This window comes from Macaca mulatta, chromosome 1, assembly GCF_049350105.2.
Source record: "Macaca mulatta isolate MMU2019108-1 chromosome 1, T2T-MMU8v2.0, whole genome shotgun sequence".
In the NCBI taxonomy this organism is placed as follows: domain Eukaryota; kingdom Metazoa; phylum Chordata; class Mammalia; order Primates; family Cercopithecidae; genus Macaca; species Macaca mulatta.
In genome coordinates, this window is record NC_133406.1 from 151,775,171 (window position 1) to 151,789,219 (window position 14,049).

Below are 14,049 nucleotides of genomic sequence, written 5' to 3' on the forward strand. Positions count from 1 at the left end.
AGGAACTATTTTCAAAGCACTGATAATGCATTCTGCAAACCACATAAAAATCTTTATTGAAGGTATTATAGAAAGATAGCTGACTACTAGTATACTATAAATATTTATAAAACTTAAATTCCACTCATACTGAAGACAGTATTAGGTGGTTTTATAAATGACATGCTTTATTATTTCAATCATCCTTCCTCTTTTCTCTTACCTATTTTACACTGCTTACCTCACCAACAAGCATTTCATATATAAGTACGCCAAGGCCCCACCAATCTACAGCCCTTGTATAAGAAGTTTCTGTTAATACTTCTGGGGCAAGAAATTCAGGAGTGCCACAAAATGTGCTTGTTCTATCTCCATATCCCATTCCTGGAAAAGATAAAATTTAAACATTTGTTAGCAAAGAAAATAAATCTAGTATATAAAAAAAATCAAAGCTATCTTTGGGAGGCAAAATTAAAGTTGCACATTTGTGCATGGCGAACAAATTCAGACATATTTAAGATATTTCAAGAAAACAATAAGGACTGGTACAGCAAAAACTGTAATAGCAACTATACTATCTAATTAATGGGTAAATAGAAATAAGATATCCATGTTTCTTTTCAGTTAATTTTTCTTCTTGTCATTACAAGGGAGCTAAGAAATTACAACAAAATGAACTGATTGTGAAGTTCTATCATCTTTCCAATTCAATCTTAAATAAGTTTATTTACTTTACTATAAGAACAACATTATAAAAAAATAACAGTTTGGAAAATACCAAAAATCAAACCCTTGGATAATCAGGAGCTAACCAAATGTGTCATATAATACAGAGAGATAGGGCTGTGAGCGGTGGCTCATGCTTGTAATCACAGCATTTTGGGAGGCTGAGGTGGGTGGATCACCTGGGGTCAGGAGTTCAAGACCAGCCTGGCCTACATGGTGAAACCCGTCTCTCCAAAAAAAAAAAAAAAAAAAAAAAAAAAAAAAAAAAAAATTAGCCAGGCATGGTGGCTCCTGCCTGTAATCTCTGCTACTTGGGAGGCTGAGGCAGGAGAACTGCTTGAACCTGGGAGGCGGAGGTTGCAGTGAGCCGAGATTGTGCCATTGCACTCCAGCCTGGGTGACAAGAGCAAAACTCTGTCTCAAAAAACAAAATATATATATCTATATATATATATATATATGCAGAAAGGAAGGAAGGAAGGAAGGAAGGGAGGGAGGGAGGGAAAGAAAAAAGAAAAGAAAAGAAAAGAAGGAAGGAAGGAAAGGGAAGGGAGGGTGAGTACAGGTTGAACAACCCTAATCCAAAAATCCAAAATCTAAAATGCTTCAAAATCTGAAACTTTTTGGGCACCAACATGATGCCATAGAGAATTCCACAAGTACTTAACACAAGATTAGTTTCATGGACAAAATTATTAAAAATAATATAAATTTTTATATTATTATATAAATATAAATTTACTTTCAGGCTATATATAAGGTATATATGAAACATACATAAATTTTGTGTTTAGACTTGGGTCTTAGCCTCAAGATATGTCATTATGTATATATGCAAATATTCCAAAATCCAAATAAATCTGAAATTCAAAACACTTCTCATTCTAAGCATTTTGGATAAGGGATACTCAGCCTGTATTAACATTTTAGCTAACTAGTTTTTAAATATATGTTCCTCATAATTTATTAATACGTTAATCAAATAGTCTACATATTGAAGATACTGTCTCCATGTATTCCAAAGTGTTAAAAACTTGTCATAAGTGTCATCTTTTTTTCTTTGAGACGGAGTCTCACTCTGTTGCCCAGGCTGGAGTACAGTGATGCAATCTCAGCTCACTGCAAGCTCTGCCTCCCGGGTTCACGCCATTCTCCTGCCTCAGCCTCCCGAGTAGCTGGGACTACAGGTGCCTGCTACCACACCCAGCTAATTTTTTATATTTTCAGTTGAGATGGGGTTTCACCGTATTAGCCAGGATGATCTCGATCTCCTGACCTCGTGATCCGCCTGCCTTGGCCTCCCAAAGTGCTGGGATTACAAGCATTAAGAATTTTAAAGAAAAGCTCTCAATTCTAAATTAAGAATAATTAGGTATGCATATATAGAGACTACAAAATAGAAATGAATTTGTATGTCTATGAACCAAGACTTGAAGGGCACAATTAGATACATTAGCACACTGGAGTGGGGAAATTTTTTTTGGCAAAATTTCTTTAACACTATCATAATGATTTTTATTTTCTTCAATAAAATATTATTTTAAAAAACCGTGATATAGTATTAATATCTATATGAGTTCTGCACCAGCCTTTTAGTAACTTGGCCAAAACTAGGAAAAAGTTAATTAACAAAGAAATGGAACTTATGTTTCTTACAGACTGGTAAAGCTCCATGGAAGTGGTTAATATCAGGCTCTAGATTAATAAATACCTGGTTTAAGTTCCAGTTCTGTCATTTGTTAACTGTGAGAGGTTGAGAAAGTTGTCTAACATCAAAGCCTAGGTTTCTTCATCTGTGTACAAGGGTTAATAATACCATCTACCAGTGTGGAATGATAAGACAAGGAAGACTCAGAAGGGTAAGGAGGTGGGAGTGGGGTGGATGATGAGAAATTACTTAATGGGTACAGTGTATGTTATTTGGGTGATGAATATCCTAAAAGCCCTGATTTCACCACTACGCAATTTATGCATGTAACAAAATTGCACTTGTACCCCATAAATTTATACAAATAAAAATAAAATAAAAAATTAAGCCGGGCGCGGTGGCTCAAGCCTGTAATCCCAGCACTTTGGGAGGCCGAGACGGGCGGATCACAAGGTCAGGAGATCGAGACCATCCTGGCTAACACGGTGAAACCCCGTCTCTACTAAAAAATACAAAAAACTAGCCGGGCGAGGTGGCGGGCGCCTGTAGTCCCAGCTACTCGGGAGGCTGAGGCAGGAGAATGGCGTGAACCCGGGAGGCGGAGCTTGCAGTGAGCTGAGATCGGGCCACTGCACTCCAGCCTGGGCGGCAGAGCGAGACTCTGTCTCAAAAAAAAAAAAAAAAAAAAAAAAATTAAATATTTCCTTCAAAAAAACTATCTACCTTCATATGATTGTTATGAATTACAGGAGATATGCATATGATGAAGCATTTTGCAAAATTCTTGGCATACGGTAAGCACTCAAAAGTTGTTAGCTATATTATTATAATCTACTAAATATGTTTTTATGATAATGCATTAATAAGTCTCGTTATTCAACACACATATTTTCTGTACCTTTTATGTTCTAGGCACCTGTGCCAAGTAGCGGGAACACAAAAATGAGAGTTAGACACGGTTCTTTAAGGGGTTTACAGGAGACTGGAGGAAAATGGATATTTATTGATAATTTTATAATAACAAGGGAAGAGCAAGATAATGCAGAATAGTGAAGAAGGGCTCCTAAAGCAGAGTTGGGAGTTGGGGTAGTAAAAGGCAATCTCTGGTAATTTGCCTGTAGAGGTTACACTTGAGTTGAATGAGAAGGATGTGCAGATGTTAGTCAGCAAATAGAGTTGGGATGGGTGACAGTGCTAGAGGGACACAGACTATAAGCAATTCATTGTTGCTGGAGCAAAAAGTACTAAACACAGAGCAGCAAGAGATGAGGCCAGAGAGGAAGGCAGGCAGGCAGATCAGGAAGGGCACTCTATGTCACCTTATCCTAGCCACTGAAGAGTTTTCAGCAGGTGTGTGCCATGGTCTGATCTGTATTTATATGGACTCCTTAAACAATTCAGCAATTACATGGCAGGTTGATTTGGGATAGAAAAAGACTAGAAATAGGAACAATTAGGAGATTATTATACCTGTCTTGTCAAAACAAGATGATGGCTAGCAGGAGTTGACTGGAAATGATAGATTTCAGAAATATTCAGGAGGTTAAGTGGCAGTAGAATTTTTTGAATAACTACATATGGAAAGTAGAGAACAGGATAGAACACAAGATAATTCCTTGCTTTCAGATTGAAGACTGAGGGGATTGTGGTACCAACAACCAGACTACCTGAGGAAAATAAGTGATTTTTGTTTGGGTAGTGTTTGAGGTGTCTCTTCACTGTTCAGGCAGAGCTGTCTAGTAGATAGTTGAATATATACCTTTGGAATCCATATGAAAGGAAATAATAGATTTGAGAGTCATTAGGATATAGCTGCTAGTCAAAAAACCGCAGTGAAGAGCAGCCGGCTAAGGAGAGATGCTGAGAAACAAAAGCGTTTAGATCAACAGTGTCCAATAAAAAGAAGCCCAGTTAAAGAAAAAAACTGACTTGATTCAGCAATTATGTCAGTGGGTATGTGATGGGCATATATCTACAGAGTTCATTCATTTATTCATCCAGCTACTTATTAATCAAACACTCACTGAATACTTAAGATGTACCATTCCCTGTGTTAATGTACTATGGAAACAAAGCTAAACAGCAAACAGAAGCCAGCAGTGCAGAGGGAGATAGGCAATGTTAGTACTAGTAAACAGAAAGAACCATGTCCATTTTTTTATGGTTGGAGAAGTAAGACTCAAAGAGATTAAAACTAAGTTTTCCAAAGACAAACAGCAAATAGTGGCAAAGCCATGATTCAAACCTAGAACTGTTTGGTTCCTAAGCCCATGATCTTTATCCTTTCTTATGTTACCTGATTCAAATTTCCCCAATTTACTTACTTACTTTTGAATATACAAAAAACATACTTGAGATACCTATCTCAATTTATTTTCTATTTTTAAATGTTTCCAGTTTTAAGAAGCTGGAAGTAAATTATCAGGCCTATGAAATTCACTGTGTACAGTCTCACTGGAATAAATGATTTTGGTGCTTAAGCAATACTTCCTTAAAGTAGTGACAAAATTATTAATCATGCAGAGAAGCTTACTATGATTTCTATACATCTAACCTTATTCGTATTCATAGAACAAATTCTTAATGTGATAATTAGGTTATATAAGCAATGTCTTCATTATATCTACAATGTCTTAAAGAAGAATAAAGTTAAAAGTACAGTTTGTTTTCCATAGACAAACTTGAAAACTACTGATGCACAAAGAAACAGTAATTTATCAGAAAAGAAACTTAAAAACATTCGATTACCTTCTTTGCAAAGACCAAAATCAGCAATTTTCACAAAGCCCTCTGTATCTAGCAATAAGTTATCCAATTTCAAATCTCTGTTCAGGATAAAAAGATACAGCATGAAAAAAAAATCAGTAGGTTATACAGTTAAAAAAATAATTTCAACTGGAACTGTACTTTCTCTTTATTAAAAATGGGATTTCCAAGTTATGATTTGAGATTTAAATACTATATCACATTGTTTTCTTCCTTTTAGTAAGCTTATTGCTCTATATAAGGTAGCTTATGAGAAATTATTCTCCTGTTACATAAAAAAGAATGTATTTAATTTATTTGTGATAATCTAATTTAATCCACTTTTTTTTTTTTTCTTTTGAGACGGAGTCTCACTTTGTCACCCAGGCTGGAGTGCAATGGCATGGTCTTGGCTCACTGCAACCTCTGCCTCCCAGGTATAAGCGATTCTCCTACCTCAGCCTTCCAAGTAGCTGGGACTACAGGCGTGTGCCACCACACCTGGCTAATTTTTGTATTTTTATTAGAGAGGGGGTTTCACTATGTTGGCCAGGCTGGTCTTGAACTCCTGACCTTGTGATCCGCTGGCCTTGGCCTCCCCAAGTGCTGGGATTACAGGCATGAGACACCACACCCAGCCCTTTTTTTTTTTCTTTTTTTAAAGACAGAGTCTCGCTCTGTCACCCAGGCTGGTGTGCACTGGCATGATCTCGGCTCACTGCAACCTCTACTTTCCAGGTTCAAGCAATTCTTGTGCCTCAGACTCCCAAGTAGCTGGGACTACAGGTGCCCACCACCAAGTCTGGCTAATTTTTTTTTTTTTTATTTGTAGTACAGATGGGTTTTCACCATGTTGGCCAGGCTGGTCTCGAACTCCTGACCTCAGGTGATCCACCTGCCTCGGCCTTCAAAAGTGCTGGGATTACAGGCGTGAGCCACTGCGTCTGGCCAACTTAATCTAGTTTTAAAGTTTGCTTATATGCCATCCATAAGAAAGAACTGTAAAGCTAACAGTATTAATAAGGCATCAGAGGGCAGGTTTCATCTTCTGAAAGAATGAGAGAAAGCTATCCATCCATACTAGTTGATTACAAATTAGGCAAACTGACAATATTTTATCCATTTTGTTCAATTTATTTTTTCTTTTTGTGATACAAGGTACTCGCTCTGTTGTCTAAGTGGGGTACAGTGGCATAATCATGGCTCACTGCAGCCTTGACCTCCCAGGCTCAAGCAATTCCCCCACCTCAGCCTCCTGAGTAGCCCAGATACAGGCAGATATCATCACTCCTCGCTGATTTTTAGATTTTTTTTGTAGAGACAGAATACCACTATGTTGCCCAGGCTGGTCTCAAACTCCTAGACCGAAGCAATCCTCCCACCTTGGCCTCCCCAAATACTGGGGTTACACGTTTGAGCCACCGAGCCCAGGAAATATTTTATCCGTTAGGTAAAACAGAACTTAATCATGAAAACATCATTAGAACCTTACCTGACTGGGTGCGGCGGCTCACAACTGTAATCTTAGTACTTTGGGAGGCTGAGGCGGGTAGTCACCTGAGGTCAGGAGTTTCAAGACCAGCCTGGCCAACATGGTGAAACTCTGTCTATACTAAAAATATAAAAGTTAGCTGGGCATGGTGTTGGGCACCTGTAATTCCAGGTACTCAGGAGGCTGAGGAAGGAGAATCGCTTGAACCCGGGAGGCAGAGGTTGCCATGAGCCGAGATCGTGCATTGCTCTCCAGCCTGGGCGACAAGAGTGAAACTCTGTCTCAAAAAAAAAAAAAAAAAAAAAAAGAAAAAAAAAAAAACTTAAATAATCCAATGTTTATAGTCTTCTAATTCTGACTAGTCTTCTCATATCTGCTTGGTCTTGGGCAGTGAGTGCTAGTCAAAGTGTGGTTCACAGACTAGCTGCTGGGCCACAAATTACAGAGATCAGCTACATCACCAATATACTATTTAGTTCAGTTGACAATAAGGCTTCGTAATGAGGGAAGCAGTGTGATGTTTTACACTCTAACACAAGCTACTTGTCTCATCACGGACACGTTTTTAGCAGTATTGGTCTATGGAGGTTTTTTGCAATGAGTTGTTTGAATGCTAAATATTCACTAGGATGAATATTGTTGAGAAATGCACTATCATAGACCAACCCATAATTTGACTATTTTAATTAGAAAATGTGCTATGGATTAGGAAACAAAAAGTTCATCATATAATCATAGTGCTAACCACATGTCTTTCAAAATTGGGGTTTGACTTATCAGATGAAGGAGAAAACTAAGAAGCTGGTTAAACATAAAACGTTTAAGAAACACAAAACACTATCTTTAATTCTAAATCACACCAAAGCAAGCCATTAGAAAAAATTAAAAATTAACTTACCTATAAACAATTTTGTGTTCATGTAAATACTGCAACCCAAGAACTACACAAGCAGCATAAAATCTGTTTGAAGAATTAAATCAATAGGAGTTTAATAAATTTTATTGCTCTTGAATCCCAGCTTATATGTTTATACTTCAAAGCAGACCTATCATTAATTTATTTCACAAATTTTTTTTTTAGTCCCCACTATGTATCACACATTGTGCTAGATATTAGGGGTAAAATTTAAAAATGAGAAAAGTATAGTTTTGACAATTAAAGCCATTAACTTTGCCTAGTGGAGTCACTGAGAACCTCAGAGGGGACATTTGATCTGGTTTTGCAGGAGGAATTACAATATACCATAAGGACAAAGGACAGTGTGACAGGCAGAAGTTTTGTGGGGGAAAAAATACTTACCTGAGAGAAAAAAGAAATAGAGGTGCAAAAGGCGTTAACACGTTTGATAACAAGTAAGTCTGGTGTGGATGAAGAAAAGGATGGGTGTATCTGGGGAAGAAGTAGGAGATTAAGCTGGAAAGATAACCTGGGTGAAGGACCCTGAATGTCATATTATGGATACTGAAATTTTTTCTCTTAGTGACAGAGAATCAAACCATTTTAATCAGAGGAGAATGATGGCATTTGTTTTCTGGTAGCAATGCGAAGGATGGAGAAGTAGGTAGAGATCCAGAGGAAAAAAGAACAGATAAGGCTTTTATCATAATTTAGATGAAAAGATCATGAGAACATCTACTGTAGTGGCAACAGAGATACAGATTCACAAGAACTTAAAAATTAGCATGACAGAAGGTGCTATCCCATTACAGGATAAGGAAGAGGGAAGAGCTACAGGTAACTTTCAAGGTTTCCATCTTAGTAGAATGAATGGATAAAAGAAACAGAGGTGGCCAAGGTTTTGTGACAAAACTAGGTTTGGCATTTGACAGGTTGACTTTGTCTGTGGGGTAGGTGATGATATATAAAAGCTGGGTATATGGGTTTGGATCTCAGAAAACCCGGGCCGAGAGAGAATAATAATTCTTGAGGCACAGGACCATGTTTGTCTTTTTCAGTTTTTATCCTAAGTTCATAGCATAATGCCTGATATACATGATAGGCTTATTGAACGAGGAAATAAATGAATAGATTTAAAAATGCAAATGTCTTCAGCCTATAAACACTTAGGATAATTAGTTTTTAATTATAAAAGTAATAATATGAGTATTTTCTCTATAAAACATGTAATACGCTTCTCTCCAAAGTACACTATTTCATCCATCTATCTCCATCTCACCTCATTCCACTGCAGTTCATACGGATAATAATTCTTGTCACTTTAACATTATTCCAAACTTTCAGAATATATTTACATTCACATGTAGATAATATAACTATGTTTTATATTTGCCTATTTTTATTAAAAATGGGTCAATAATTTTTATTTATTTATTTTGTTTCTTGAGATGGAGTTTTGCTCTTGTTGCCCAGGCTGGAGTGCAATGGTGCAATCTCAGTTCACCGCAACCTCCGCCTCCCGAGTTCAAGCGACTCTCTTGCCTCAGCCTCTCGAGTACCTGGGAATATAGGCATGTGCCACCACGCCCGGTTAATTTTGTATTTTCAGTAGTGACAGGGCTTCTCAACGTGGTCAGGCTGGTCTTAAACTTCTGACCTCAGGTGATCCGCCCGCCTCCGCCTCCCAAAGTGCTGTGATTACAGGCGTGAGCCACTGTGCCCGGCATTTTTATTTTTATATATATATATGTATGTATGTATTTTTTTTTTTGTTTCTGAAAAGATCTGTTTATTTACTTTTTTTTTTTTTTTTTTGAGACAGTGTCTTGCTTTGTCGCCCAGGCTGCAGTGCAGTGGCGCAATCTCCACTCACTGCAAGCTCCGCCTCCCGGGTTCACGCCATTCATTCTCCTGCCTCAGCCTCCGAGTAGCTGGGACTACAGGCACGCACCACCACGCCCGGCTAATTTTTTGTATTTTTAGTAGAGACGGGCTTTCACCGTGTTAGCCAGGATGGTCTGGATCTCCTGACCTCGTGATCCACCCGCCTCGGCCTCCCAAAGTGCTGGGATTACAGGCGTGAGCCACCACACCCGGCCTATTTACTTTTAAATTATACTTTAAGTTCTGGGATACATGTGCATAACGTGCAGGTTTGTTACATAGGTATACATGTGCCATGGTGGTTTGCTGCACCCATCAACCCATCATCTGCATTAGGAATTTCTCCTAATGCTATCCCTCCCCTATCCCCCGAACTCTGATAGGCCCCCGTGTGTGATGTTCCCCTCCCTGTGTCCATGTGTTCTCATTCTTCAACTCCCATTTATAAGTGAGAACATGTGGTGTTTAGTTTTCTGTGTTAGTTTCCTGAGAATGATGGTTTCCAGCTTCATCCATGTCCTGAAAAGGATATGAACTCATCGTTTTTTATTGCTGCATAGTATTTCATGGTATATATGTGCCACATTTTCTTTATGAAGTCTATAATTGATGGGCCTTTGGGTTGGTTCCAAGTCCTTGCTATTGTGAACAGTGTTCCCATAAACATACGTGTGCATGTGTCTTTACAGAATGATTTATAATCCTTTGGGTATATACCCAGTAATGGGATGGCTGGGTCAAATGGTATTTCTAGTTCTAGATTCTTGAGGAATCACTACACTGTGTTCCACAATGGTTGAACTAATTTACACTCCCACCAACAGTGTAAAAGTGTTCCTATTTCTCCACATCCTCTTCAGCATCTGTTGTTTCCTGACTTTTTAATGATCGCCATTCTAACTGGTGTGAGATGGCATCTCATTGTGGTTTTGATTTGCATTTCTCTAATGACCAGTGATGATGAGCTTTTTTTCATGTTTTTTTGGATAAATGTCTTGAGAAGTGTCTGTTCATATCTTTCGCCTACTTTTTGATGGGGTTGTTTTTTCTCTTGTAAATTTGTTTAAGTTCCTTGCAGATTCTGGATATTAGCCCTTTGTCAGATGGATAGATTGCAAAATTTTTCTCCCATTCTGTAGGTTGCCTGTTCACTCTGATGACAGTTTCTTTTGCTGTGCAGAAGCTCTTTAGTTTAATCAGATCACATTTGTCAATTTTGGCTGTTGCCAATGCTTTTGGTGTTTTAGTCATGAAGTCTTTGCCCGTGCCTATGTCCTGAATGGTGCTGCCTAGGTTTTCTTCTAGGGTTTTTATGGTTTTGAGTCTTATGTTTAAGTCTTTAATCCATCTTCGGTTAACTTTTGTATAAGGTGTAAGGAAGGGTTCCAGTTTCAGTTCCCCACATGTGGCTACATATGGCCACATATGGCTAGTTTTTCCAACATCATTTATTAAATAGGGAATCCTTTCCCTATTACTTGTTTTTGTTAGGTTTCTCAAAGATGAGATGGTTGTAGATGCGTGGTGTTATTTCTGAGGCCTCTGTTTTGTTCCATTGGTCTATATATCTGTTTTGGTACCAGTACAATGGTATTTTGGTTACTGCAGTCTTGTAGTACAGTTTGAAGTCAGGTAGCGTGATGCCTCCAACTTTGCTCTTTTTGCTTAGCATTGTCTTGGCTATACAGGCTCTTTTTTGGTTCCATATGAAATTTAAAGTAGTTTTTTTTTTTTTCTTTTTTTTGAGATGGAGTCTCACTCTGTCGCCCAGGCTGGAGTGCAGTGGTGCGATCTTTGCTCACTGCAACCTCCACCTCCCGGGTTCAAGCAATTCTCCTGACTCAGACTCCCGAGTAGCTGGGATTACAGGCATGTACCACCACCCCTAATTTGTGTATTTTTAGTAGAGATGGAGTTTCACCATATTGGTCAGGCTACTTTCAAACTCCTGACCTCAAGTGATCCATCCGCCTCAACCTCCCAAAGTACTGGGATTACAGGCGTGAGCCACCACACCCAGCCTAAAGTAGTTTTTTCTAATTCTGGGAAGAGAGTCAATGGCAGGTTAATGGGGATTGAATCTATAAATTACTTTGGGCAGTGTGGCCATTTTCATGATATTGATTCTTCCTATCCATGAGCGTGGAATGTTTTTCCATTTGTTTGTGTCCTCTCTTATTTCCCGGGGCAGTGGTTTGTAGTTCTCCTTGAAGAGGTCCTTCACATCCCTTGTAAGTTGTATTCCTAGGTATTTTATTCTCTTTGTAGCAACTGTGAATGGGAGTTTATTCATGATTCAGCTGTCTATTATTGGTGTTTAGGGATGCTTGTGATTTTTGCACATTGATTTTGTATCCTGAGACTTTGCTGAAGTTGCTTATCAGCTTAAGGAGATTTTGGGCTGAGACAATGGGGTTTTCTAAATATACAATCATGTCATCTCCAAACAGAGACAATGTGACTTCCTTTCTTCCTATTTTAATAAACTTTCTTTCTTTCTCTTGCCTGACTACTCTGGCCAGAACTTCCAATACTATGTTGAATAGGAGTGGTGAGAGAGGGCATCCTTGTCTTGTGCCAGTTTTCAAAGGGAATGCTTCCAGCTTTCACCTATTCAGTATGATACTGGCTGTGGGTCGGTCATAAATAGCTCTTATTATTTTGAGATACGTCCCATCAACACCTAGTTTATTGAGTTTTTAACATGAAGGGTTATTGAATTTTATCTAAGGCCTTTTCTTTTCTTTTTTTTTTTTTTTGAGATGGAGTCTCGCTTTGTTGCCCAGGATGGAGTGCAATGGCGGATCTTGGCTCATTGCAACCTCCGCCTCCATGGTTCAAGCGATTCTCCTGCCTCCCAAGCAGCTGACACTGCAGGCATGCGCCACCACACCCAGCTAATTTTTTTGTGTTTTTAGTAGAGACGGTATTTCGCCATGTTGGTCAGGCTGGTCTCGATATCCCAACCTGGTGATCTGCCCGCCTCGGCCTCCTAAAGTGCTGGAATTACAGGTGTGAGCCACCGCACCCAGCCTTTTTTTTTTTTTTTTGAGACAGAGTCTTGTTCTATCGCCAGGCTGGAGTGCAGTGGCGAGATCTCTGTTCACTGCCACCCCCTGCCTACCGAAGGCCTTTTTTTACATCTATTGAGATAATCATGTGGTTTTTGTCATTGGTTCTGTTTATGTGACGGATTACGTTTATTGGTTTGCATGTGCTGAACCAGCCTTGCATCCCACGGAGGAAGCTGACTTGATCGTGGTGGGTAAGCTTTTTGATGTGCTGCTGGATTTGGTTTGCCAGTATTTTACTGAGGATTTTCGCATCGATGTTCATCAGGGATATTGCCCTGGAATTTTTTTGTTGTTGTTGTGTCTCTGCCAGGTTTTGGTAACAGGATGATCCCGAACTCATAAAATGAGTTCGGGATGATTCCCTCTTTTTCTATTGTTTGGAATAGTTTCAGAAGGAATGGTACCAGTTCCTCTTTGTACCTGTGGTAGAATCTGGCTGTGAATCCATCTGGTCCTGGGCTTTTTTTGTTGGTAGGCTATTAATTACTGCCTCAATTTCAGAAAAATATGGAATGCCTCATGAATTTGCGTGTCATCCTTATGCAGGGGCCATGCTAATCTTCTCTATATCGTTCCAATTTTAGTATATGCGCTGCTGAAGAGAGCACGGGTCTATAATTTTTAAACGTGGGGCTTGGGTGGGGGAGGCGTGTGGTGGTCAGGGTCTGCCAGGCAGTTTCATCAGGGCTTAGACTCCCCAACACAGAAATAAAAAACAAAAACAAAAATAAAATGCAACTACTTAGAAATACTTACTTGATTATACATTAAAAATTATATAACTTACCAGAAGTTTAAAGGATCTACTGAAGTTTGTTAAAATAAATGTGAGCTTAAAATTGCTTAAGATGGCCAGGCATGGTGGCTCACGCCTGTAATCCCAGCACTTTGGGAGGCTGAGGGAGGCAGAGGGAGGCAGATCACCTGAGGTCAGGAGTATGAGACCAGCCTGGCCAACACAGTGAAACCCCATCTCTACTAAAAATACAAAAATTAGCTGGGCGTGGTGGCACACGCCTGTAGTCCCAGCTATTTGGGAGGCTGAGGCAGGATAATCTCTTGAACATGGGTGGCAGAGGTTGCAGTGAGCCAAGATCATGCCACTGCACTCCAGCCTGGGCGACAGAGCAAGACTGCCTCAAAAAAAAAAAAAATTGCTTAAGATCGTTAAACATAATTTTCTTAGCAAACTTATTTTAGTGGCGAAACAATACTGTAACAATTATAAAAATATATTGATTTCTCTCTCTTTTTTTTAATTTGGGGGGTCTCACTCTGTCACCCAGGATGGAGTGCAGTGATGTGACCTTGGCTCACTGCAACCTCTGCCTCTGGGGTTCAAGTGAGTCTTCTGCCTCAGTTTCCCAAATAGCTGGGATTATAGGCGCCTGCCACCATGCCCAGCTAATTTTTGTATTTTTAGTATAGACAGGGTTTCACCACGTTGGCCAGGCTGGTCTAGAGCTCCTGAGCTTAAGTGATCTGCTAAGTGATCTGCCCGCCTCTGCCTCCCAAAGTGCTGGGATTACAGGCGTGAGCCATGGCTTCCCACTGATTTCTTTCTTTGTAAACAGACTGCCTTGATTAATTGGGTATACTATGT

At 39.3% G+C, this 14,049-nt stretch overlaps 1 protein-coding gene and 1 non-coding gene across 4 annotated transcripts in view; both read right to left on the reverse strand.

The window, feature by feature from the left end:
* PKN2 (protein kinase N2) overlaps window positions 1-14,049 on the reverse strand; it is a 162,817-nt gene that overhangs the window by 6,974 nt on the left and 141,794 nt on the right. For all 3 annotated transcript variants that reach the window (XM_077953238.1, XM_015144447.3, XM_077953236.1), the window contains 3 exons: window positions 7,489-7,551; window positions 5,102-5,178; window positions 221-363 (listed from right to left, as the gene is read on the reverse strand). In XM_077953238.1, the coding sequence (XP_077809364.1) occupies window positions 221-363; window positions 5,102-5,178; window positions 7,489-7,551 (283 nt within the window). The remainder of the gene's footprint in view (window positions 1-220; window positions 364-5,101; window positions 5,179-7,488; window positions 7,552-14,049) is intronic.
* LOC114674792 (U6 spliceosomal RNA) lies at window positions 12,948-13,054 on the reverse strand. Its single transcript, XR_003725901.1, has one exon. It is a non-coding gene; the product is annotated as a U6 spliceosomal RNA (small nuclear RNA).